The sequence below is a fragment of the Melozone crissalis genome, unplaced genomic scaffold (genome assembly GCF_028551555.1).
Source record: "Melozone crissalis strain CALT ecotype California unplaced genomic scaffold, PUWL_Pcris_2 ptg000029l_1, whole genome shotgun sequence".
Lineage (NCBI taxonomy): Eukaryota > Metazoa > Chordata > Aves > Passeriformes > Passerellidae > Melozone > Melozone crissalis.
In genome coordinates this window covers 10,798,356-10,823,202 of record NW_026535807.1, presented here as the reverse complement: position 1 = coordinate 10,823,202, position 24,847 = coordinate 10,798,356, and the positions used below count along the sequence as shown (strand labels likewise).

General features: G+C 55.1%; 1 protein-coding gene across 1 annotated transcript in view; it reads left to right on the top strand.

The window, feature by feature from the left end:
• The window catches only part of PLXNA1 (plexin A1), a 111,953-nt gene that overhangs the window by 11,950 nt on the left and 75,156 nt on the right, over nucleotides 1–24,847 (top strand). Inside the window, exons 2-3 of the mRNA XM_054280706.1 lie at nucleotides 1,686–3,032; nucleotides 9,042–9,224. Coding sequence (XP_054136681.1) covers nucleotides 1,830–3,032; nucleotides 9,042–9,224 — 1,386 coding nt within the window. The 5' untranslated portion in view covers nucleotides 1,686–1,829. The remainder of the gene's footprint in view (nucleotides 1–1,685; nucleotides 3,033–9,041; nucleotides 9,225–24,847) is intronic.

Below are 24,847 nucleotides of genomic sequence, written 5' to 3'. Positions count from 1 at the left end.
GAAGATTCCGAGCAGTGTGTGTGTCTTCTAGGAGTGCCCTTGCCCTGACAGTTTTGTTACCTATTCTTTGTTGTGAGGCTCCCAGTGTTGGAAAAAGTGGTAGGAATGGGTGATTAGGACCACGGGGATGATTTCCAGGGTGGTGCTTTGGTTGCCTCCACACCCATGGAGCTTTGTGGCATCTGGATTTGGTCTCAGTGCTGCTCATGTGCCGTTGTCCCAATGTCCCTTTGAGACTGTTGCCTTGGAGGTGGATGTGTTGGGAAGTCGAAGACAGCAGGGTGAGGAGCATTGTGGGCAGAGGCAGATCTGCAGAGAGGGTTTGGAAGTGGTGCAGAAGCTTTGCCCAACATATCTGGGGCTCAGGAGAACTGGCAGGGCTGCAAGGGTGGCCAGGGCTGGGCTTGCCCTGAAAAAGGAGAGGGCAGTCTTGTGTATGCTAGGAGTTGGAGAAGGGGAAAAAAAGTTTCTCTGGCTCTGTGGCTTGAGAGGGGAGCAGCAGAAGTGAAGGACGCTCTATGGAATGTTGGGGTAGCCGTATGGCTCAGTGCTGATGCAGCCCCCCAAGGTTTGCATGTGGCCTGGCTGGTGGTTCCCACAGCCCTGCCAAGGGCGGGATGCTGAGGGTGGGGCAGCGTTCAGCCCTGCTGATATGGCAGCTGGCTGCCCTCTGACACCCTGCCCTGCCAGGGCTGGGACCTGCAGAGCTGCCAGTCACCGCGGGCCATATTTCCTACCTGTGCCACTCCCTGCTGGGGATCCTCTGGGAGGTTATCCTGGGCTGAGTCAGAGATGGGTGATAAGGAGAGAGGGAGAGGCTCTCCTTCTCCTCCACTCCCTTCTGGAGTGGCTTATCTGCACTGGCTGGGAAACTGAGCTGGTGCCCCAGCCATGGACCTTGGTCCCACCTGGGGTGGATGGATTGGGATGGATTGTGATGGATTGTGATGGTGGGATAGGCTGTGTGCTGCAGGGGGGTTTACACAACCCCAGGTTAGTCTAGGGGTGCTTGTGCCTGTGTGGGGAGAGTGGATGGAGAAGACAGGAATGGGTTTATCATGGAGGGGCTGCTGAACTGACACAGAGAGCAAAGCTGTGTTTCCTGTGGCCATCTCCTCCCTGCTGCTGGGATGCAAAGGTCACCCCAGTGTGGGGTATTTGACTGGCTCCCCACTGCTTGGCTGCTCCCTGTTGGTGAGCCCCAGCTGTGGCACAGCAGCAGGCAGAGCATTCCATCCCCCCTGTGTGTGCCCCTTGTCCCTCTGGAGCCTCTCAAACCAACTGTCTCATGTCTGGACGTGTGTTTTTAATGCATAGAAATGCCAGAAGGACAGGCTTGTCCTTGCCATGCCCCTGTGCTCCCTCCAACCCCTCCTGCTCGTGCCCCTCCTGGCAGGCAGGTGGCAGGATAGTGGGCAACATGCCAGGGCTCTTGGCTCTTTCAACTCCTTTAAAAGGTGCTTTTGAGATCCCCCTCTGTGTAGGGGCTTGGGCTGTGCTTGCTGCTAGCTGGGATTTTGCATCCATTCCCAGCCCTGCTGTAGAGTGGGATTGGGGCAGCAGGTCAGGGTCTCTTCTGCCTGCTAGAAAAATGTGAAGCAGCAGAGTCTCCTGGGTGGGGTGGAACATGCTTGAGACTGCAGGAAAGCTTCCTAACCCCGCTTTTCTTGTCTTTCTCCCTCTAGGGTTGACTGGACTGGCCACGCCCACGATGCCCTGAATGTGGAGCGCAGAGGAAGCAGAGGAGAGTGTTTCCCATTAGCTCCTCCTCCCTCCCCCATCCCTTTAGTTTGGGTTTGTTTCTATTTATTTTGTGGCTGGGTTTGGGCATGGCCTTGGCTGGATGTGAGGCTGCTGCAATGTGGCTCCTTTGGCTGAAGCACCACTTGTCCATCCACATTTGGACCTTGCTGCTCTTGGGGAGCACCTGGCTACCGCTGGCGGCAGGCAGCCCCAAATCTCCCTTTAGGACTTTCCCGGTTACAGACTGGAGCTTGACACATTTGGTGGTCCATAACAAAACTGGGGAGGTCTACGTGGGGGCTGTCAATCGGATCTACAAGCTCTCCAATAACCTCACGCTCCTGAGGACCCACGTGACGGGGCCCGTGGAGGACAATGAGAAGTGTTACCCTCCGCCCAGCGTCCAGTCCTGCCCGCACGGGCTGGTCACGACCAACAACGTCAACAAACTGCTGCTGGTGGACTACTCGGGGAATCGGCTGATCGCCTGCGGCAGCGCCTCCCAGGGGATTTGCCAGTTCCTGCGGCTGGACGACCTCTTCAAGCTGGGTGAGCCCCACCACCGCAAGGAGCACTACCTCTCCAGCGTCAACGAGTCGGGCACCATGTCCGGCGTCATCATCGAGGTGCTGAACGGGCAGAACAAGCTCTTCATTGGGACGCCCATTGACGGGAAGTCGGAGTACTTCCCCACCCTGTCCAGCCGCAAGCTGATGGCCAACGAGGAGAACGCGGAGATGTTTGGCTTCGTCTACCAGGATGAGTTTGTCTCCTCGCAGCTCAAAATCCCCTCGGATACGCTCTCCAAGTTCCCCACCTTTGACATCTACTACATCTACAGCTTCAGCAGCGAGCAGTTTGTTTACTACCTGACCCTGCAGCTGGACACCCAGCTGACCTCTCCCGACTCCACTGGGGAGCAGTTTTTCACCTCCAAGATCGTCCGCCTCTGTGTGGATGACCCCAAGTTCTACTCCTATGTGGAATTCCCCATTGGCTGCGTGCAGGACGGCATCGAGTACCGGCTGATCCAGGACGCCTACCTGACCAAGCCTGGCAAGGCTTTGGCCAAGTACCTGGGCATCTCAGAGCAGGAGGATATCCTCTTCACCATCTTCTCCCAGGGCCAGAAAAATAGGGTTAAGCCTCCCAAGGAGTCTGTGCTCTGCCTCTTCACGTTGAAGAAGATCAAGGATAAGATCAAGGAGCGTATCCAGTCATGCTACAGAGGGGAAGGGAAACTCTCCCTGCCCTGGCTCTTGAATAAGGAGCTGGGCTGCATCAACTCGGTGAGTTCCCACCTGTCTTTACTCAAGCCAGACTGTTTCTGGTGGTGTTCTCTAGCTGGACTTTCCCCAGTGATTTCACCTGGGCTGTGTTTTCCCTGTGGATATGGGCAGTGTCAGTGAGTTGGGGCTGGGAGGGTGGTAGGCTCAGGCCTCAGGGTGTCTGCTGCAGCTCTGCTGTGGAGTCCCTTGCAGATAGCATTTGTGGGTGTCCTGTCACCTGGGACTTGGCAGTGGCCAAGCAGAAGGTGTTGGAAGCAGCAGGATGTGCAGGACAGGGAGCACTGACCTGATGGAGGGAGCTGGGGAGGCTGGTGGTCCCAGCAGAAGTTGGTCAGATGTTCAGCATGGAGGGACCACATCCTCTCCATGGGGTGCTGGGAGGGCGCAAGGCACTGTCAGTGAGGTGGCTTTTGGGAGTGACCAGTGCAAACTGTCAGAGGTGCAGGAGGTGAGTGCTGCTGTCCTGGAACAGTGATTCCCAACCGAGGGAGCACTCCCCTCTGTCCCCAGGGAAGTGTTTTCCTGCCTGGTTCCCACCTGGGTGTCTCAATTGCTCGGTGTGGGACCTCTGAGTCCTGGTGGGCAGGAGATCTCCCAGCTTGGCTCTCGGGTTTATTTTCTCATCGAAGTGTTACTGTTACTGCATTCTTTTCTGGGCAATGTTACAAACCACTCCTAGTTGCTGTAGGCTACATCTCCAGGTGATGGAGAGGTCATAGGCTGGACAGTCTCTGCGTAGGGTCAGATATGGGGCTTAGGCAGGCTTGGGCTGCTGGTGTGAGTGTTTGGGAGGGTCTGGTGGGGGTCCTGACCCACCTGCTATCACCCACCTCCCCCAGGTGTGGCTTGTTGGTGTTCAGCACCCACCAGCAAGCCCCCAGGCGTGCTCAAGCAGAGCTCTGGGTGCAGGCAGGTGGGCGGGGGGGTCCCTGAGAGTAGCCCTGCCCTCTCTCCCACCATCCTCACTGCACTCTGAAGGAGACAGCTAACAGCTGCCTGACAAAGTAAAGGGTTTGCTGTCAAGAGCGCTGGGCTCACAAATCAGATTTTGGCTTTGAACTAATTCAATTTTGCTGGAAAATGATGAAATCGTTACACGGCTGCCTGTTGGGCCGTGCAGCTGCTGGCTCTGCCGTGGAGCTGCTCTGTGCTCAGTGTTCAGTGCTGCCTCCCGTGCTCCCAGCTCACCTCTCCAGTGCCCCACATCCCCGGGTTTGGGGAGCCTGCTCTGCCCCCCTGCACTCCAGGGATGTTTTAAACTCTGATGGTCCCAGGATTGCTGCCTGGGTGTAAGTGGATCTCTGGTACTCTCTGGGTCCTGCAGATATGACTCTTGTGTGCTGTGATGGGGAGGCTCCTGCTTTTGTGTGAGTTGGGCTGGGGAGTGACACCCTCCTCCAGGTGGTGTTTTCTGTCCCAGTCCTTCTCCAGCTGCCAGGCAGAGTGGGGCAGGATGTGACTGGATCATAAGTCAAGCCCTCAGCTCCTTGCTGTGTTGTGCACAGGCCAAACCAGACCACTAGAAGTATGTAGTCTCTCTCTGACAGGAATTTCTGTGCCCCTAATAAAATAAAGCCACCTCTAGGGTGGGTCATGGCAGTCATGGTGGTGAGGACGGGCCAGAAAATAAAGGACATGCTGGTTTTTAATTTATAAGGAGGCAAAATGTAATTGCTCAAGTCAGTAGCTGCTTGGGATTTACACCCCATCCATATGGAAATGGGCAAGGAGCTCTCTTGCTGTGCTCCTTCTTGGCAGTAAGGGGCTGAGGCTGGCCCATGCTGGAGGAGGTTTTGTCAGGGCTGCACTCTCAGACCTCAAGCAGTGCAGGGCCAATGGATACTCATCACCAGTGCTGAATTCTCCAGAGCTGGTGCTGGAGCTGGGAGGAGAGGCAACCAGGCTTGGCAGATAGCTCAGGAGATGTCAGTGATTCCTCTCCAGTGCTGGTGAGTGGAGTGAATTCCTGCTTCCCATTTCTCTCTCCCTCCTTCTGGGATCCTGTGATCTGGAAGTGGGAAGGGGAAGGAACTGGCTCTGTAGGAAGACTCCTCACACTGGTGTGAGACCCAAGACCTGAGCATGGACTTCCAAATGCAGCAGAGGCACCTTGTGGAAGCACCCAGGCCACTTCCCTGTGCTAGCCCCACTGCCTAAACTGCCCCTGAGCCTCTCCAGAGGCTTTGCTGCTCCCAGGTTTCACTCAGAGGGGTTTGGTGTTGTGTAGCCTGGCTCTTTCCTTCCCCTGTGCAGTACAGGGCTGGGAGGTCTTTGTGCCTGGGGCCAGATGTGCTCAGCACATCTGCCCAGTGCTCCTGTCCCCAAACTGGGGTGAGCAAGGGCTGGTGTAGCAGGGCTGGGAAAGGGCAGTGGGCTGCAGCTGGGGTGCAGATGTTGCAGCAGGGAGTTATTTAGAGTTCCTGGAGCCCTTGGCTCCTGGGCTGGCAGTGTGGGCAGAGCCAGTGCCTGGAGCCAGCGGGATGTGGCATCAGCTTTCCCTGGGCTATCCCAGGGAGAAAATGAGTTTTGACTCCTCAGTAAGGCTTGCTGCCCAGCTTGCTGGCACAGGACAATGGCTGGTGACAAACTGGCTGAAAGTGGGCCAGGATAAGCCAAATCCTTTCCGGGGCAGTCAGAGAAATGCAGGTGGTAACAAACTGTACCACACTCTGATTATTCCTGAGCAGCGATTAATGCGCAAAAAGCCTGGCATCCCAGCCTGGCACTTTGTACCAGCCTCCTGTAACCTCCTCCCTGGCTCTTTGCATCCCTCCACATCCTCCATCACAGCCCCTGGAGGTGCACAGGGGGAAGGGGGTGAGCCTATAATGGTGTTAACTGGCGAATTACTGGCTAATTAATAATGCTGAGTGATGCGAGCCTTGTCGTGCTGTCTGCTCCCTCATTGCTTTCGTAAGTGGGCTTGAAGAGAGGCAATGAGACAAGGCATATCAGGAGACACCCGCTCCTGCTCGCTCTGGGCCTGCCTTCCCCCTCCTTCAGGTCCCTTTCCCCAGGAAATCCGAATTTCCTGACCCTGTTTTGGGGAGGAAAAAATAGTGCTGGGAGAGAGAAGACTGCTGTGCTGTGCAGATAGCTGCCCTGGGGTGTGTGAGCCAGGGGCAACTGAGAGGGGTGCCAAAGGAAAGCATGGAAATAGAAACAAAAGATAAAAATAATTTTTAAAAAACCCCAAACCCCCAAAAGAAACACTGCAACCCCCCCATGCAATAGACTGAAGGTTGTGGTCCCTGCAAAAATCCATGCAAATGTGAGAGTGGGCAGATCCCGATGCCTCCTGCAGATCCCAGCATCCGCAGGCTCAAGCGCTGCAAGGTCACTGTCCCCCCGGTGCCGTGGTGTCTGTCTGTCCCTGCCAGCACCGGCTGGGGCACAGCTGTCCCTCTGTCCATCCTGCCCTCCGTCCCTTTGCCTTGGCTCTGCCCGCAGCCCGCATCTGCCAGGGATGGGTTGTGTCGGTGGGTTCCACAACCCCGGCACTGCCGCCCTTGGCCCGACCTCTGCGCCGCCTGCGCTTTCCTAACGAGGCAGTTTGCTGTTAATGAGCTAATTGTCGGCGTAATTATTTATCGAGGTGGTGTCGGCATGGCGGCGGCGGGAGTTCCTCGGTCCCAGAGCGCAGCTGTATTTGTCATTTCCCAGAGAGTATGTTGAGACAAAGCAGAGAGCAGTAAACACCATAAACATCTCTCCTCTTGCATATTCAGCAGCCGCGGGGTTGGGGAAGCTGCAGATTGAGCTCAGAGAGAGCAGAACCTGCACCCAGGGGTGCCAGGGCTTGAATACCTTTGTGGCATTGCCCTGAACCCTTCTGTTGCTGCAGATGGCTGGGTTGGAGGTGCTGGGGTTTATTTGGGCTGTGGGGGGCAGAATCTTTTCCCCAGCAAAGCAGCTGAGGAATCCCAGGTATTTGGATGGGAGCTTTGTGTCAGCTGGAGCATTGATCGCATCTCACTCTGTGATTAGGAAGATAATTTTCTAGGATCTGCTGTTTTAAAATTCCTATTCTCATAATGCAGAGAAGGATGCTTAGTGTGTGTGTTGGCCAGTGGATAGGAGAGGGCAAGGCTGGCATTCAGAGGGTGAGTGGAGAGCTTGTGATTTCCCTTCCCTCTTTTTCTTGTGGTTGCAGAGACAGGCAGTGCCCATGTTCCTGTTTTGGGGATCCCTGTGTCTGTCATGATTGGCTGTAGGAGTTCCCCTAGTTCAGGGAAGCATGAGCAACAGTCAGCCGGGGAAGGGAGCTGATCTTTGTACGTTAACTCAACACTCAAAACCAGAAGTTAGAGTAACTGAGGGGGCATCCCCAGAGTGTCTGATGGGCTAAGCGTGACTGCTCCTTCCCTTTTGGAAGGCTGACACAGCACTGAACTCCTGCTGCAGTAGGGATTGAGACCACTGGCCCTGGAGCAGAATGGTGGCATGGTGAGGAGGGCGAGCAGCCTTGCCATGGCTGTGGGAGCCCGATGCCATTGAAGCTGCGAGTGTATTGTGCTGGGGCACGGAAAAGTGCTGTGTTTTCTCCCCTCCACATGGGTGCCTGTTGGTGGGAGCCAGTCTGGGCTGATCCTGGCTTCCCAGGCAGAGATGAGTGGGAATTGCAGAGCTCTGCACTGCCCTTGCGTACGTGGAGCTTGGGAGCTCGGCATTTTCCCATATGCTCTGTGCACATGCGGTATGGATTTAAAACCCCTTGGGGACTGGCATGCATTTGGAGCCTGCTGCCTGCCAAAAAACCTCTCTCCCCTTTAAATTCAAAATTATATAAGGAGCCTTGTGAGGCGGAAGAATCCCGTGACCGGAGCAGGCTGTCTCTGTCAGCCGTGCCTGCCTTGCCGCTTTACCCTCCTGCATCCAGGCTTGCTGCCACCTTTGGGGATTTGGCAAAGCCCTTCACTGCCTGGGACAGAGCAGGGATTTTGCTGGTGCTGTGTGACCATGTGAGGCTGTTGAATCATGTGGGAACACTGGGAGGCCCATGTGCCCCCCAGGCCAGGCAGCTGTGGCCAGGGTCTGTTGTTCTGCTCAGCAGGTCAGGTGAGGATGCTCGAGGTAGGGGTGAATGCTGTGGATCTAGTCGTGGTCCCACTCCCCTGCCTGCATCTCAGCTTTCACAGGGAGCATCCCTTTGTCTTTGCCTTGTCCATCATCTCACTGTCCTTGAAGGAAGTCCATGCTCTCACAACCCTGAGAGTGGACAGAGGCCAGTGCAGCCCTGCTTCTGCCTTTCCCCAGGCAGAGGGAAAGCTTGCAAAAGCTTCTCCCAGATCTGTGGGTTTGATCTGAACTGAGGAGGCAGCTGGCTGAGCCAGGCCCTTGTCTGGGGCAAGGCAGCGTGGAAAAAATGTGGGGATTTCCCAAAGACGTTCCTGCGGGAGGAGGAACAGGGCTGGCAGGTGGGTAGGGTGTTTGCTGGAGGCTTTGCTATGTGAAGTGAAGCTCTTCCAGGAGCCCTGACTTGTTTGCCTTGGCATGGCCTTGTCTGGGAAGTGTTTTTTCTTTGGGGGAAGGCTGGGGTGCAGCATTCAGCCCCTCCTGCCTTGCTGCCAAGCTGATTTTTTTTTTTTTTTGAAGCTAGCGCTGGGATGAGGAGGAGAGGAATGTGTGTGTGCTGGGGAGCTTGTGCTGGCATCCCACGTGTCTGAGATGGGGATGGAGGGGGGAGCAGGGATGCTCCACTGGCTCCTGCTGTGTTTGTAAGTGCTGCTCTGTAGGATGCAGGGGACAGAGAGCCTTGGTCTTGGTTTGCAGAGCCTGTTCAAATGTAGAGAGGGCCTGCATGCCGTGCATCTGTCCCAATGGCTTACATCAGTGTGTAGGGGATGTTAGGGAAATGCCAACCCATGCCTTCCCTTGGCTGCTGTAGGAGGCTGCCAAAGGTGCTGTAGCTGTGGGGTGAAGGTAGGAGATGGCTGATTGCCATCTGTGAGGTCCAACGTGTTGAGGCATTGGCAAAAAGCTCATCTCTCCTCTGCTTTCTTCCAACAGCCGCTGCAGATCGACGACAACTTCTGTGGCCAGGACTTTAACCAGCCCCTGGGAGGGACTGTCACCATCGAGGGGACCCCTCTGTTTGTGGATAAGGAGGATGGCATGACCTCGGTGGCTGCCTATGACTACAGAGGACAGACTGTTGTCTTTGCAGGCACACGGAGCGGGAGGATCAAAAAGGTAGGAAAGCCCTCAGTGGTGCTGATGGGGAGGGATGAGCCCTTGCCCTTTGTGGGGTACTGGTTGGGCTGGGCCTCCAAAATAGCGTGACCTGATATATTTGGGGTAATGTGCAAAGGGCCAGTGAGGGGCAATTTCCCCTTGCTTCTCTCTGCCAACTGAATTTACAAAACCTCTGCCCTTTTGGAAGGGTTAAGACATAAGGAAGGTGAGTCCTCGCTGATGGTTGTTCAGAGCCCATCCTGTCATGCCTTGGGGGCAGGTGGGCTTGCCCTGGAACTGCCATGGGTCAGTCTCTGTCCATCTGGATCCTCTGTCCATCTGGCCTTGTCATTGACCTGGGCAGGGTGGGTGTGATGGCTCCAGGCTGGCGAGGGGGAGCCTTCACTTCCTGCCCCCTGCCTGGGCACAAAAGGCTGCTTGTGGCAATTAGCAAAGAGCTCCGTGCGTGCCTTTCTCTGCCTGCATCTCCACAGGGCACGGATTTCCTGTTATCATAACATCATGCCTGTAATTACAGCTGTACATGCCCTGTGTAAACATAGCTTCCATGAACACATCCTCAGCCACGGAGAGGCCATGTGGAGGTTCTGCTATGGACCAGGGCTTGGCTGGGGGATTTGGATCATCTCTCTGTAACTTGTAAGGTGCTTCAGCACTCTGTTTTGGGCACAGCATTGAGCATTTTTGCTACATCTCCTGATCTGTGGTGGCCAGGGTGCCCTGCAGTAGGCAGGGTGGTTTCCCTGGCAGGAATCTGGATGCTGTTGTGTAGTCCCCATATTTCCTACTTGCTCTGACTCTGTTCCCCCTGACAGACCTGCCTGTGCCTCTGACTATTAGCAGCGTTTTTGGGGCATGGGCAGCACACGTTGGAGTGGGGGGCATGATGGAGGGGTCCTCTCTAGCCCCACGCCTTCTGCTTGTCTTTCTGCAGTCCTTGGAGGGTGCAGAGCAGCAGCAAGGCTGTCGGGATGGAGGCAGCTCGTCCTCCCTTCCGGATCAATGAGGGGTCCAGAGGGACTGGTGTCAGGTTGCTGCAGGCTTCTCCTGCTTTGGGCTCCAGATGGGAGCTTTTAGATGGAGATGGGAAGGGAGGAGCATGTGGGAGGAGGGTTCAAAAAGCCACAGGGGCTGTGTTACACCTCTGGTTCCTCAGTTACCTAGAGGACCTGGTGGTTGGTTTTTAGATGGCAATTTGGATTTTCTTCTAACTGCTTTTTTTCAGTTTTTCCCTGGTCTTTGCACCTTCAGAGCCATTTGGAAGGGGTCAACTAGTGCGGGTGCCTGGTTGGTGTGTGGGCTGCATGCTGCAGCCATGACTGCAGGTCATGTATGTGTATTTTGAGTGTCCTCCCTCCCTGCAGGGCTTCCTCAAGCTTTGTTTTTCCTTGTTTTGAACTTGGTGCCCCAAAGAGCTGATGGGGCTCTCTGGCCCTGCAGGGCATGAGGACGTGGAGCTGATGAGACTCAAGAGATGGCTCTTGGTCCTGTCTCAGTGCTGGAATGCTGGGTTGGTTTATAGGCTTATCCTGCCTGGAGCCCCCAGATCCCCTGGTGTTGCAGAGCTCTCTGATGGCAGCCTGGGAGCACTTTGCAGGCTCCAAGTCCTGCTCCACGAGGTGCTCTCCTTGTCCCTGCAGTGACCTTGAGGTGGGCAGCCCAGCCCTCCTTCCTGCGGCAGGGGCTGCCTGGCGAAGTGCTGCCTCAGCAGCTACCTGATCCTGCTGCCGGGCTGCCAGGGCTGGAGGCAGGGCAGGAGGCTGAGCAGGGGCTGCTGACCTGTCTTTGAGTGGCACCAGTGTGTCCCCGGCCAGCGGATGCGATACCTGGCAGGGGTTCAGCAGAGTGTAGCCGAGGTGGCTCCTGCAGGCAGAGGGGAGGATGTGTGTGGGAGGGTGCAACCTTCAGCAGTGTCTGCAATCCCTCTGCTTTTAAACTCTTGGTGCTTCCCACTGTCCCCTTGGCAAACACCCACCCTAGGCTTGGTGCAGCCTGCTGTCCCCCCCGGCCTTTGCAGAAGCCCTGGCATCTCCTCTGGGACGGGAAGGGCTGCACTGACAGCTGGGGGCCTCCCTCCCCACCCCCTGTAATGGATGCTGCTCTGCTGAGGGGCACGGATCCCGCCATCTGGGCCGGGGTAAGGTCAGGCCACAGTCACTGCTGCGTCTGGCTTTTCCTTGGATGGCAGCTCCCATGCCCAGCATTTGTCCAGACTGTTGCGTGCAGACAGAGCCTCCCTTTGTCCCCCCAAAAAGCCACGCGAGCCTGTGCCTGCCCTGCAGCCTGTCCCCAGCCCTGCCACCAACAGTTGCTGTCGGGAGGGCAGGGTGCTGGGCAGCACCTGCTGCCACCACAGCTGCAGGAGACCCAACTTTGGGGGGGCTGGAAGGAGCTTGCAGGCAATGTCAGATTTGCAAAACTTTCTGTGGGACAGGGGCTGTGGGCTGGGATACGGAGGCACCAAGGGGATGAAGGTCACAACCCCTGGGATGCTGAGCCAGTTGCAGCAGCAGAACCCGTGGCAGTCCAGTCTCAGCTTGTCCTGCAGCAGTAGCAGGCAGACAGTTATCTTTGGCTGATCCCAAGTTATGTGGAGAGGCCAGGCTTGGAAAGCCCTTGGTCCCACGTGCTCGCTGTGCTCCGTGCCAGCAGTCATGGGACTGGGCCACTCGGGGAATTCCAGCCATGCCCAGGTGAACAATGCAGGGATGGGTTCCAGCACTGCTGCAGCTGGCACTGAACCACTTCCTCTGTACTCCTGACCTGGCAGGGATCTGGCCTTGCACCCTACAGTCTGGGAGTGCTCTGGATGGGGAAGTGACAGGGGACGTGAGCTGTGAGCATGCTGCAGCAGGAATATCAGGGGATGTTTTTGAAAGGGAAATGAAGCTTGTATCCTAATGCTTGGGTTTTTCCTGGAAACCACCTGTCCTCAATTGGCAATGTTTTATTGGGCAGTTATAATTTTCCCAGGTTGTCGTTTGTATTTTTTGGGTAGATAGGAAGCTGTGTGTGTGATTGCAGTGGGAGTGCTCAGTCATGTGCTGGAAAGGCACGTTTGACACTGCACCCGTGTCAGCTCTTGAGCTGTGTGTGCCAAAGGCTTGATTTTGGGTGTGCTTGAGGTGTTGTATGGTGAGAGGGAAGAAGGGTGGTACTGAAGGGGGTGTGCTGAAGGGGTGCAACCCCCTCCCAGTGACTGCCGTGTGCTTGGAGCTGGAGCAATGGGACATTCTGAGAGGTGCAGTGCAGACCCGGCTGCCCTCCTTCACTGCCATCTGCTCCTCGTTATGCAAACACGGCACTGCCTTGGGGCTCTGCTGAGCTCAGTGTAGCCCTTGTGGGTTGACCCAGTTTTGGGTGCTCTCTGGTTATTTTTGGGGGGATGAGCTGAGCTCCTCTCTCAGAGCACCGGTGGCTCCCTGCCCACAGCTGTTGCAGAGCAGGGGGGCTGTGAGCTGTGCCTCCTGCCACAGCCCCACAGCAGATACCCAGCACCTGGGGGGATCCAGGCACTGGCGATCCCTAAGGCAGGTGTGGTTACAGGACAGTGCAGCCACTGCATCCCAGCCAGGGTAGCCAGGATTGCACATCCCTCTCAGCCAGCTGAGCTCTCATTTTTGAGGATTATCTCTCCCCCCTGTCACCACTGCAATCCCTGTAGCTCCCTGTTCTGTCCTGGAACTGGCTGGCCTTGGGCATGAACGCATCGTGTCTCCCTTGGGAATCTGCTCCCCCCTGGGGCTTGTGCTTGCCACGGCTTGTTTATTCTCTCCCACAGAAAGCACAGCTGAACTGGGCCTGTGTCTGGCTGCTTTGATTTCACTTCTTTGATAATAATAATACTAACAATACTACTAATGAGAAACTCTTCACACTAAGTGGATTATCCCCATCCCTAACAGCAGGACATGGTGCTCCTCTCGTGGCCTGGAGAGGGCTGAGGGGCTCCCTTGCAGCTCCCTGTCCTGTGGGCAGGGAGATGATGATGGTGCTTTGGGGGAGCAGATTTGGCAGCCTATGGAGACCCCCACCTTGAATTCCCTAAAAGCTTTGGATTAAGGATGTCGCAGTGTGCTCACAACCCTTGGTGTGTCTGAACAGAAAATAGGTGCTATGGGGAGAGGGAGTTGCTGACCAGGGCCTTTTTGGAATTTCCCTGTTGCTTGCTGGCTCCCTTCTATCACCAAAGCCCCCATGTGTTGGTGTCCTGGGTGCGGTGCATGACCTGATCATGGCTCACGTGAGCTGGGGGAAGAAGCTGTCACTCTCCCTGCCCACCCTGCCCATCCCTGTCCCCACAGATCCTTTGGCATCACCCTCTGCTCGATGCCCAGGGGAAGCAGCTCTGGCTGAAAAGGGGCCCTTTGTGTCTCGCGCGCGGAATCCGGCTCCCGGCGTGCACAGCAGGGCTTGGCCCGCCTCGTGACCCTACTGACTGCCTGTGCCTTGGCTGGCTTTGCTCTTGGGGTGTGTGTGGGGGGACACATTTGGGGCATGAACCCTGCCCTGGCAGTGTCAGCCGGTGACCCTTGAGGATTCCCCCAGGCATCGACCCCAGCGCAGCCCCTGGAAATGCTCTCCTGCCCGTGCTGCTGCCTCTTCCCAGCTGGCTGCCCGGCACAAGGGCCTTTTGTTCCTCCTGCCTCTTCCCTGTGCCTTCTCCTGCTCCATCCCCACCCCATGCTCTGGAGCCCCCTCCCCACACGCTTACAGCCCCCGTGGGCCCGGTGCTGGGCCCCGTGAGGGAGCCGCGCTCCTCGGAGCATGCGCCCACGCCTCTCCCCAATCAATGGCAATAATTTTATTGGCATGACAAGGTAGCCGACGGTTGCCAAAGTGAATCCATCAAATACCTCTTGGCGGCTCCCCGCCCCCTCGAGAGCTCTCGCTGGAGTCGTTAAGCTGTTTTAATCAAGGTGGAGGCTGGAGAGCAGGCGTGTTAAGTGGATGGGGTGGTGGGGAGGGGGCGGCGGAGCGTTCCCGTTGTCCCCTTGCTCGTGGCGGGGAGCGTTCGGCATCGCCCCATTGCTGCTCTGCAGGAAGGGGCCCCGCTTGCCGGCGCTGGGCTTTGTTGAGCCGCCCGGCTCTGAACAGGATGTCTCATTGTTGGAGGAAACAATTAGAAATTCATCGTGAACCGCTGGCCTCTGGGATCTGCCGGGGGCGGCGAGGCCGTGGCTCCAGGCAGCTGCCAGCTTCGTCCTGGGGTGACTCCTGGAGGGGAATGCCGCTGGGGTTCCTGCTCCTGCCTCGTGCAGGATGCATGGGGATGAACATTGCCAGGCTCCTGGCACTCCAGGGGATGCTCCAGCATCCTCATACAGCCTTGGGAAAGGAGAGATGTCAGGGGACTCACTGCCCTCAAAGTCTGCTCCCTTACCCTCTGTACCCCCAGGCTTTTTGACTCACAAGCCGCAGCTCTCTCTCCTTTCTCCCCATCTGCTCTGCTCTCAGTGCAAAGCCAGCAGGTGAGTGAGGCCTGGGATTCTGGCTGCTGGCCAGCCAGGAGGCAGCAGCAGCAGCAGCCAGCCCTGCTCCAACCTTCGCTGCCGAAAGCGCTGACGGTGCACGTCTCGCCTGGGCCTGGCGCCGGGCGCCCGCAGCAGCCGTGTGCCTCATGTGCCTCACCCCCATCCATCAGCACGCTCCTGAGCCTCGCCCCCATCCATCAGCCCACTCCTGAGCCTCGCCCCCACTCCTGAGCCTCGCCCCCATCCATCAGCCCCCACGCCAGCACAGTGCCTGCTGCACTTTACCCCGTCAGGCAAGGTGACTTTTGGGCAGCAGCGCTTTGTGAAAGCCGGAGGATGCTGGGGGATGAAGGTGGATCCCAAAGACCCTGTGTCTTCCAACGGGCTACCAGGTGTAAACCTGGCTTCTGTAATTGCTCTGTGAAGGGGTTTGGGGGCAAAACGCTGCTTGGCAGCCCCTTGGGACAAGGCAGTGCTGCGCTGCAGGGTATGCTCAGGAGCTGGCAGGTGCCAGCCGAACATGGCAGCATCACCTTCACAGCTGGTCCCTGCAGACCATCCTGTGCCCTGGCAGGGGCTGCCACCCTGGAAGTATTGTGGAAATAAGGCTGGGAAAGGAAAAAGCAAGAGCCTGAGGGGTTTGTGGCTGTGTGCCTCGCTGCTCCTGCCCCTGTTGTTGCAGGGCTGTGTAAGGCATTGGTGGCCATGGCTTTGCAGTGCTGGGAGAACAAGGCACATGAGCGATCCTTGGGGTCATTGATGGGGATGCTGAGCACCCATAAATGTTTGGGTCATGCTCATTGGGTGCTATTGTTAGGAAAAGGGGTGTGTTGGCTGGCTGGAGGCGTGCAATGCCAGCAGTGAGCAGTGGGTTTTCCCTCCGAGCTGGTTGCTGAAGCGTGAAGCTGCTGAGCATTTTCTCCTGCACCTCTCCGCTGCTGAACGCAGGGCTGTGGCCCCTGTCTGTGACCTCTGTTCTGCAGGGAAGAGCGGGAGCACGACTCTTGCTTTGGACTGTGCCTCCTGCTGGGGACCTCTGTGGTGGCCCCAAAGGGAGGGGCAGGGGGAAAAGCCACCCCATTAAAATGGAAATGAGCTGGGAGGGCCCAGCTCTGTTGGATCCCTCCTGTTGGAGCCATTGTGCCTATTCACTGGCTAACTTTCACAAACACTGACTAATTTTGCCTTTTCAGGTGGGAGAATGGCCCCTACCTCCCACCAAAGGCAGCAAGGGAGGATGGCTTGGCTCATCTGGAAGGCAGCAGTTTGGGAGGCAGGGACTGTCGGTATGCCTGGTGTGAAGGGGCAGTGCTGGTGTCCTGCTTCCCCTTTGTGCAGGCCCATTAACCCAGATTTAATGGTGCCTGAGGAATTTGCCCTCAGCCCCTGGCCTGCTGGAGGAGGGAGGATGTGTGCTTAGCAGGAACTCAGGCAGCTCCAGTGCTGTCTGGGCTTCTGCATGTTCCAGCCCTGCCTCAGGTAGAGACATGACCGTGGGGAAGGTCAGACATCCCCATGAGCTGAGCTCCCTGCTTTTCCCTTCTGGGCTGGGAGGAAAATCCATCATAGATGGAGAGCAAGGTGGAGGTGTGGTATGGCACTTGGGGATGCAGGATGTGGACTCCAGCTGCCCCTTAGTGGCTGCTGGATCCTGTAATCCATCTCTGAGACTTTGATACATGGGTGGTCGTTTGTCTCCAAGCCCAGGTGGGGATGGTGTCAGTCCCAGGCTGCTTGGAAGAGCTGCTGTTTGGTCTCTTGTCCCCTGCCCTGGTTAATTCATTACAGGCTTTCCTGAAGTGGAACAGGAGAAAGGATGCTAATGGCAGGCTGGTGCTGATGGGGAAGGCAGCAGAAAGGTGCCCCATGGGGTTGGCATTGTGAGGTGAAGTAGGAATAGAGGAGCTGGAGTGGGTGCTGCATGGTGGTGAGGGTGCAGACCCCTGGGACAGCATCCCTGTTTCTCTCTGGTTCTTTCCCTGGATGACCTGTGCTACCAGAGCTGATCCTGGCACCTCCCTGCTCTTTGTGTACCCATGGACCAGCTGCCAGCACAAAACCTCCCCGTGGCAGTGAGAGCAATTGTCTACATGGGAAGCAAGTGGGAAAGTTTTATTTAATGGATGCTTAGTTCTTTTAATGCCATTTAGCAGCTGGAGAGAGGGAAGAGAGGCAGCGCTGTGTGACAAGCCAGCTCTCTGCAGACGGAGAATGGGCTGAAGTAGTGGGGAGCATCCCTACAGTCTGGCAGAGAAAGGCAGGATAATGTGATAGTGCTTTAATTTGTCCACGCTTTGTGCTCTTGAGGGCAGCATCGTTTGTAGCTTTGTGCTGGGACAGATCTGGCATGACTGGGGTGCTCAGCCCTGGGATGCAAGGAGGGGTTCTACTGGTAGGGCAGGTGCTGGGAAATCACCTCCCTCCCACCATAATCCCTGTATGGGTGAAGGAAACAACACCAGGCTGAAAAAAGCCGGCGTGGTTTTTATTAGCTACAACCCTAATGATGTATTTTGGATTGCTCTCCTGCATGGATAAAAATTACCAGTCCTTGAATGAAGGGGAAATAAAAAAGTCTCTCTGACCTTGAAGCTGTTCGTTCACTTGTCTTCATTTCATTCCCCTTGGCTGGGGATGCAGGTCAGTTTTGGGTGCTATTTATAGTCCGCTTCATTTGGTGGTTTTCTTTACAAAGCGAAGGGTTGTCACCTTTGTTTCTGATACTGCAGAGAGGAGCTGCTCTAGGGAAAAGGAAGCATAAATGAGAAATCTCTCAGAGTGTTCCTGTATGCGGCAAAGCTTTGTAATCTGGAAAGATCAAAAAGCCCTGGACTGCCAACCTGAGCTCCTTGTGGGGAGGTAGCCAGGGTCCACGATGCCTTGAGAGACATGGGGTGATGCTTTTCTGTGCTGGCCAGTGGCTGCTGGGGCTGATCAGATCTTTTATTTCCACCAAAACAGAGATAGTTTCCCTTTCCAGGCAGCTTGGCTCGTGTCTCCACATCTGGCACGGTTGGCTGTTGTTGAAACAACATGTGGGCTTGATTCTTCCCTTCTCCCACCCCCGTGAAGGAAGCTGTGGCTGTGCTGTCCATCTTCACTGAAGACACATGTCCACAGGAGCCCGGCTGCTGAAGTTGAATCCCCTGCCTGTGCCTGCATCTCCTCCTCCAGCCCTGTCCCTGACAGACAGACTCGTTGAAACAACAAATGTTGCCATAATTTAATTTTCAGGCAAACAATAGTCCGGGGACAATGTTAAATTCATGAAACTGGCTTAATGCGATGACATTTAATGAAGCAATTTGTGCGCTAGCGTGGCTGTGCGTGGCTCTGGAGTGGTGGGGATGCTGCTCCACCCTGCTGGGCACTCCCTCCTTGGGAATGGGCTGGGAAAGGTTGGTGCTGCAGGGTAAAGGAGGGGGGCTGTCCCACTGCTCTCCAGGCTGTGTGTGCTCTTGTGGTGCAGCTTTCCCATGCTGCTACCTGGTGCTGCTGCAGTGGGAGCTGGAGCTGGTGGGTTCAAGCTCTGTGGTTTGGCCTGGAGGGAAGGGTTGATGAGAATGTTTTGGAGCAGGAGGGGACTTGTCCTCTGCAGCCTCTGCTTTCCTTGGACTTTTCCTCTCTGTGTCTGGAGCCCTGGAAAGATTTTTGCCCCCTTGCCCCCCATCTCCTTAGTGGGCCAGATTGAAGCCTCAAACCCTGTAGCACCCCATCTTCCATGCAGGGCTGGCTCTTCTCTCCAGGGTACCCTGGGTTGCAGTATCCCATGGGCTGTTAAGAGGCTGTTCCCTTGAGAACAAGAATTAGGAATTATGCTGCACTGGGAAAGCACAGGCTTGGCTTTAGGGGATTTACAGTTCATAAAAGCAGGTGAGAAAAGGCAATTTGGAGGGTGGAGAGACCGGCTGCTTGCTCCAGGGATGGATTGGATTTGTGCCATCCCACCAGCATCCCTTGGGCATCCTGGCACCAGCAATGTGTGGGCTTCTGCTGTGTCCCAGGAGAGGGTTCCCTGCTGTTTCTTTCTCCCCTTGATTGACAGAGCCCTGTAGATCTTAATTATGTGCCAGCATCCACAGAGCAAACCTGGTGCTGCTGTAGCTGGAGGCTTAACGCTGGTAATGCTGCTCCATGGGCAGGCAGTTCCCAAGGTAAAGGGTTTCCTTGCCTTTTTAGGGACAACTTGTAGTTCTCGCTGAACATGATGGGCCTCTGGAGCTGTGGGAGTGGGAGCTGGACTAGTGACAGGTGAAGGGACAATGTGAAACGTACATGAGATTTTGGTGTGGTGTTCTTCAGTGGAGCTCAGGGAGGAGGGAGCTGGAGACACAGCAATGTCACTTCTTTGGAGAAGCCCATGTCGCGTTTCCCACCTTGAAGGACACAGTATCCATATGTATCCAGCAGGGCTTTTCCCACCTCCAGTCCTGCCTGTCCCTCTTGCATCCTCCCAGCCCTCCCAGCAACAACCGAAACCTGAGCTCCACCAAACTCATGTCACTGCTGATGCTCCTCCCAAGCAGGACTTAAAACTAAATTTTTACTGAAGCACAGCCAAATCCTTCTGAGGATGGATTCTGGGCTCAGCAGAGGTGCTTGTGGGCAAGCTTGAGGTCTGTTGAGCAGTTTGCAGTCCTGCTGATCTTGGAGGCTGGGTCAGTGTCTGGCTGTTCTCTGGTTCCCCTGACTTTTTGCTTTCTGTTAACAGTGGTCAAAAATTAATTGGTAGTTGTTGAGCAGAATGCAACTGAAAAAAATTAATAGAGGAAAATATGATGCAGTTTGATGTGTGCACGCATGTGTGTCTCTCTCTTTCTACATATGTATTTATTTTTCTTTGAAAGTTTCCAGAAATAGGTTTGTGTCTTGGCCAGGGTGACTGCATCTGTAATTAGTTAAGGAAAGTGGGTGTTTTGGTGACAGCCACGCAGGAATGCTCAGCATCCCTGGTGAGGATGCTGGGATGTGGGACCTTGGAGGCATCGAGTACTGGCAGCTTCCTTGGCAGAGGGAGGGGAGCAGCCTCTGCCCCTGGATGGAAACACTGGATCAGGTTGGGCTCAATGCCACCAGCCCTGGTTTCCTGGGGGAGGGTGATGCTTGTGGTATTTTATTTAAAAACTAAGCAAAGTCCTTTAAAAAGACCCAAACCCCTGAAAACTGCACCTTGCATGCATGGCTCCTGCCAGCTGATCCCCACCCTTTGTGAGGGATGGGAACTTCCCAAACTCAATTCTCCAGGATTGCTCTGTGTTGGTCTCCTTCTCTTCCTGGTATGTTTATGAGCCTCAAGGGATCTTGTTTTTATACTCAAGGCTCAAAATTAAAGATGTGTTTCCAGTAGGTGAGACAAACACTCCCTGTCTCAGCTGGAGGTTTCCTTCCTGCCTCTCCTTCCCTCCTTGAATCTGCTGGTGGGAAAGTGTGAGCCTGTGGCTGGAGCCCATAACCTGGGAATGAGATTCCTGGGCTCTCCCAGGGGGATGAGTCAGCTTTCATGCAGGATGTGTGAGCTGTGGCTTCTTCCTCCAGTGGCTTCTTATTTTAAAAGAGGGCAAAAAATTGCTGCCTTTGGCATGGAGGTGGAGGAGCAGGGAATGGGGAGGGGTAAATGTGCTTGCTCAAGCTTCAGAGTGTGGTTCACCTTGATGGCTACGGGCATGCCATGTGATGCTGCTGCCCATCCACAGGTGTGCTGCTTAAATTGTGGTAACTCGGTTGTATGGCAGCATCAGCATTTCTGGCTGGAGGCTGTGGCAGGGCTGGCACAGCCTGGGTTGGCACCCAGCACCTGTGTTCCCTGCTGGGTGTGCTGCTTGGTGTGCCTTGAGCAATCCCCCTGCTCTTTAGCCACTTATCCCAGAGGTGGAGCCCATCTGTGTCCCACCCTTCATGGAGTTCAGCATCATGACTTGCCTTCCCTTCTGCAGCCTCATCCTTCCAGACCTCATGCAGCTGAGGTTCTCCTTCCCCATTACCTGCTCACCGGGGGTACTGAAAGGAGACTGGGCTTCATTTTGGAAATGAGGGTGATAAAGAGCATCCAAACAGCTGTGGTAATCTCTATTTCACTCCCCAAGACCTTATCTGCCTGGGTAGCTGTTGATGCCTCCCTCCTGGGATAGAGGAATCCCATTCACCTCTGCCTGGCTTTGGTTTCCCCTTGCACATGCTGTCACACTAGTGAGCACCCTCACCACTGTGCTGTGAAAGCCTTGGCTGGAAACCCAGCCCACATCTCCAAGTACATGATTTTTCAGCTGAGACTTGGCCCATTGTGAATTTCTGAGTTGAGCCAGAGGTGACACTTCATGCCTGAGGACTAGAGGTATTTTTGCAGGATATACTGAGCTCCAAGTGTTGCCCTCCGTGTCCCTGCCACGGGTGGCAGCTCGCACTGGTCAAGATTGTTGAGTCAAAATTGTTGTTTTTGACCCCTCTAAGCTCCCAAATTCTGTTTATGCTCAAGATCAGGGAGAAACAGAGAGAGAGTGAACGTTTTTTAAATAGCTTGCGAGTTTCTGATGTTGTTTTTCATCAGGAAAATGATAGTTGTATAGAGGCAATTAATTGGAGGAAAAGTTTCTGGTAATAAATGTCAAGAATGTTTCAAGAATGGTTTGCATAAAATACACTTTTTTTTTAAAAGTCTCCCAGCAAAACAAAAGCCTTACCCTATTTTGAACCTTGCCAAAGAGAAACAACTACAAAACTTCAATTTTCTTTTTTTTTTTTTTTTTTTTTTTGTGTGTGAGTGTGTAACGTTTAAGTGCTTTTTTTTTTCCTGCTCAGCTTGTGCTCCTTAAACAAAAGCATGTGTTTTCCTGGCGTGGCTCCCTCGAGGCAGCTCTGTTGCAGTGGAGGGCAGGGGCTGTGGAGGTGATGGCTGCACAAGTCCAGGCAAGTCCTGCTTTTTGGCAGGAGCTGGAGTTCTCCCTTTTTTTGGGGCGGGGCAGGGGGAAGGGAGGTGGTGATGGATTTTGGTCAGTTCCCTTCTCCTGCCTGCATTTCCCAGTTCTGCTCTGTGCCAGACGTGGGTGGTGGTGGTGCCTGCAGCCAAAAGGAGGAGCAACGTGTGGAGTACTTTGATATCCTGGGGCAGAAGGTGATAAGGGAAAGAATGAAAGCTTCAGAGCGATGTTAGAGCCTTGGCTGCCTCTCCCGGAGCAGCCATCGCCTGCGGCTTGTGGGCTGTCGGTAACCCTTCTGTGCCTCTTGCTCCCTAGAGCTCGGGGAGTTGGCCTGGCAGAACTGACGTGTTATGGGGGAGGCGATTTCCTGGTGGGGATGTCTGGTTCTGTGCATGCTCTGGAGCATCCCTGGGGTGCTTGTGGCTGTGTGAAGCTGCCAGGGAGCTCCGCTCACCCCGGAGAAGATGAACCCCGCTGCGTGCTGCCTTCCAGCCACAGCCATACCTTTGGTCCCAGCTGTGGGGTTCAGCGCTGGTGTGTTTTTCATAAAGGCTCTTAATCACATACAGGATGTTTCTGTTTGTTCAAGCAATGAAATCACACAAACAACCCACCCCCAGTTTGGCTTTCGCAGAGCATCAGCTGCTCGACCCAAGGCAGAGCCGGAGCAATCCTCCCCTCTCCTCCTGCAGCTCGGGGCCCAGCAGCGCGGTCAGAGAGCGCCTTTCCTGCTGTGGCCATGCCCTGGAAAGGTGCCCAGCACTGGGGATGGGATCACACTGGGGCTGGGAGCTGGGGCTGACTCATCACTGCCTGCTTGGCCGAGGCAGCAGCAGCAGCAGAGTCTCATGGGACCAGGCAGAAAGGCTTGGAGAGGCAGGACCAGCCCTCAGTTCTGGGGGCTTGGTTGCAGGCAGGCTGCACATGAGGCATGGTGCCCCCCCAGACCTTCTCCTGAGGGGAGCATGGTGCTTTTTTGGCTGGGTTGCAAGCTCTTCTTGTTCCTGGACACTGGGGTTGTGTATTTATTGCATTACCCCAAGCACTCAGTCCTGGATGAGGACATCACAAACCTGCCACTGCATCACCATCTTTTACTTTGGGTTTTGTCCTTCGGGATGTTAAACAGACAGAGAACAGGAATGCGTCAGGGTGGATTGAAATAAAAAAAAACACCCTGACTTTTCTCACTCCTGTTGCGTGCATCGGTCCCATGGCTGCCGTTTCCATGGCAAAGCAGCGGGCCTGTAACCCAGCCCGCCCCGTGCTCCTCAGCATTTGGAGGAGCAAAAACCCTCGGAGATGACAAGAATAATTTAACGAGCCATTAACGAGAGTGGGGGAAAACACCGGAGGAGCCGAGCGGGGTCGGGGTGGGGGCGAGGGGAGGCAGGGCTGGCTTTTGGCAGGGAGAGGGTCACGTTGGCAGCCTGCTCGCCTCGCCTTCGATGTGTTATGAAGTTTTGGAGGTTGCTTGAAAAGTGTCTGGGGAGCGGTGGCGAGCCAAGCGGGCTGCGGGCCAGCTCACAGCTAAACATGTTGTTGTGTAAAATTGCAGTCAATTAATTTGAGACCTGCCAATTTCAACTGCAAAGCGCTAGGAGGTTCTGTCAAGTTTTCAATGGGATAAAAAGGGGGAAAGGGGGATTAGTTTTCAGCACTTGGACGGGCAAATAGTGATCCTCTGCCCAAGCCTGCAAAGCACCTCCTCCTCTCTGTTTCTTTTGCTTGTGGTAAACTCAGCCTCTCCTGATGTTAAAAGTCCTTCTGGTGTATGCTGTTGGGGCTGAAATGGCTGAAGGATGTCAGACAGGGCCTAGTGATCTGCTGGTGACCATTTCAGGGCTTGGGGAAGCACTGGCTGCAGGGGGATGACCCACTCCCCTTTGACTTTGCAGTATTCCTCCTCCATAGTCTTGTGGGGAGTATCCCCTCTCTGGCATTCCCAAAGTGCTCTTCCCCAAATATGCTGATTCCTGCAAGCCTGCAGGTCCTTGGTGTGCTGGGTGCTACACTGACTGTCTGAAATAGAGGAGGAGCTGGAAAATGCTCAGGGCAGGCCCAAGAGGTGCCCTGTGTCCCCTATGTGCAGCCTTAAAGGTCAATCCTCACTCACAATGAAGTGCATAGGCTGGTACTCACCATGCAATAGAAGACAACCTGCCCCAGAGAGCTGATGGCCAGGTGGGCACAGTGTCTGAACCCCACAAAGGCTTATTCCCCCCATTTCATGGTGGCAGTGGGGCAGTGCTGCTCTGCACAGAGCCCCTCTTTCTGGTGGCGCTGTCCTTCCAACTACTCCTTGTACCTATTATCCTCTTGTGCTGCAGGAGCACAGCACCCCCAGTAATGGGACCTGGGCTGAAAACTTTGCTGAGGTTTTGCTCTCTTTATGGCAACTTTAATTTGAAGAGTGTTTCCTGGGTTTTTTTGGGGGGGGAGGGTAGGTGCTTTATGTGCATCTGCAAGCTGGCTTTTTTTTTCCTCCTTCCTTTTTATTTTTTTCTTATTTTACAGCTTAATGCAACTTCTGAGAAAGTGCAGCTCTGCTGTGAGTAAGAGTCATGAGACTGGTGGGGCGAGCTGGCTTTGGCTTGCTGAGGGTTGAGCTCCTTCTTGGGGCTGCTTGAGCCTGAGATTTGTGCCTCAGCTCTTCCCTGTCCTTATCCCAGCTTGCTTTTCCATCCACAAACACACTGTACAGTGTGTTAGATTTACACACATATGCTCATGCATCTTTCATTCCTGTGGTCTTATACCTGGGCTTTTGCTGTCACCTCTGCCATCACGGCTTTATGTCCCCAGGACACCATCTCCAAGCACTGCTGCTTTCTATTTTGTCACCAAAGGGTGTAAATCCACTTCTCCCAGACTCCTGGGGCTCAGAACCAGCTGCATACCCCACCATGGCCATGGGGTTTGTGCTTTTCTGAGCCAGGGCTTTGTGCTTTTCTGTGTCAGGCTTTGCTCAGCGCCCGTGCGCGAAGGAGCTGCTGTGGTCCCTGCAGGGCTGCAGGCTGCCTGCCCCTCCTTGCTGTCAGGAGAGGGGATTTGGAGGCAGGTCCCTCTGGAGCCAGGCTCTGCTGCTCAGGCTCTGCTGTATGCGGACTTCCCCAGAATATATTAAGCGTAATTTCCTCCTGCCTCACCGGAAGCTTGTTAATATTTCACTGGGGCACGGGGGCAGACTGCAAAGCCCACGCTTCAAAGGAGGGCAGCTTTCAGCAGCTCT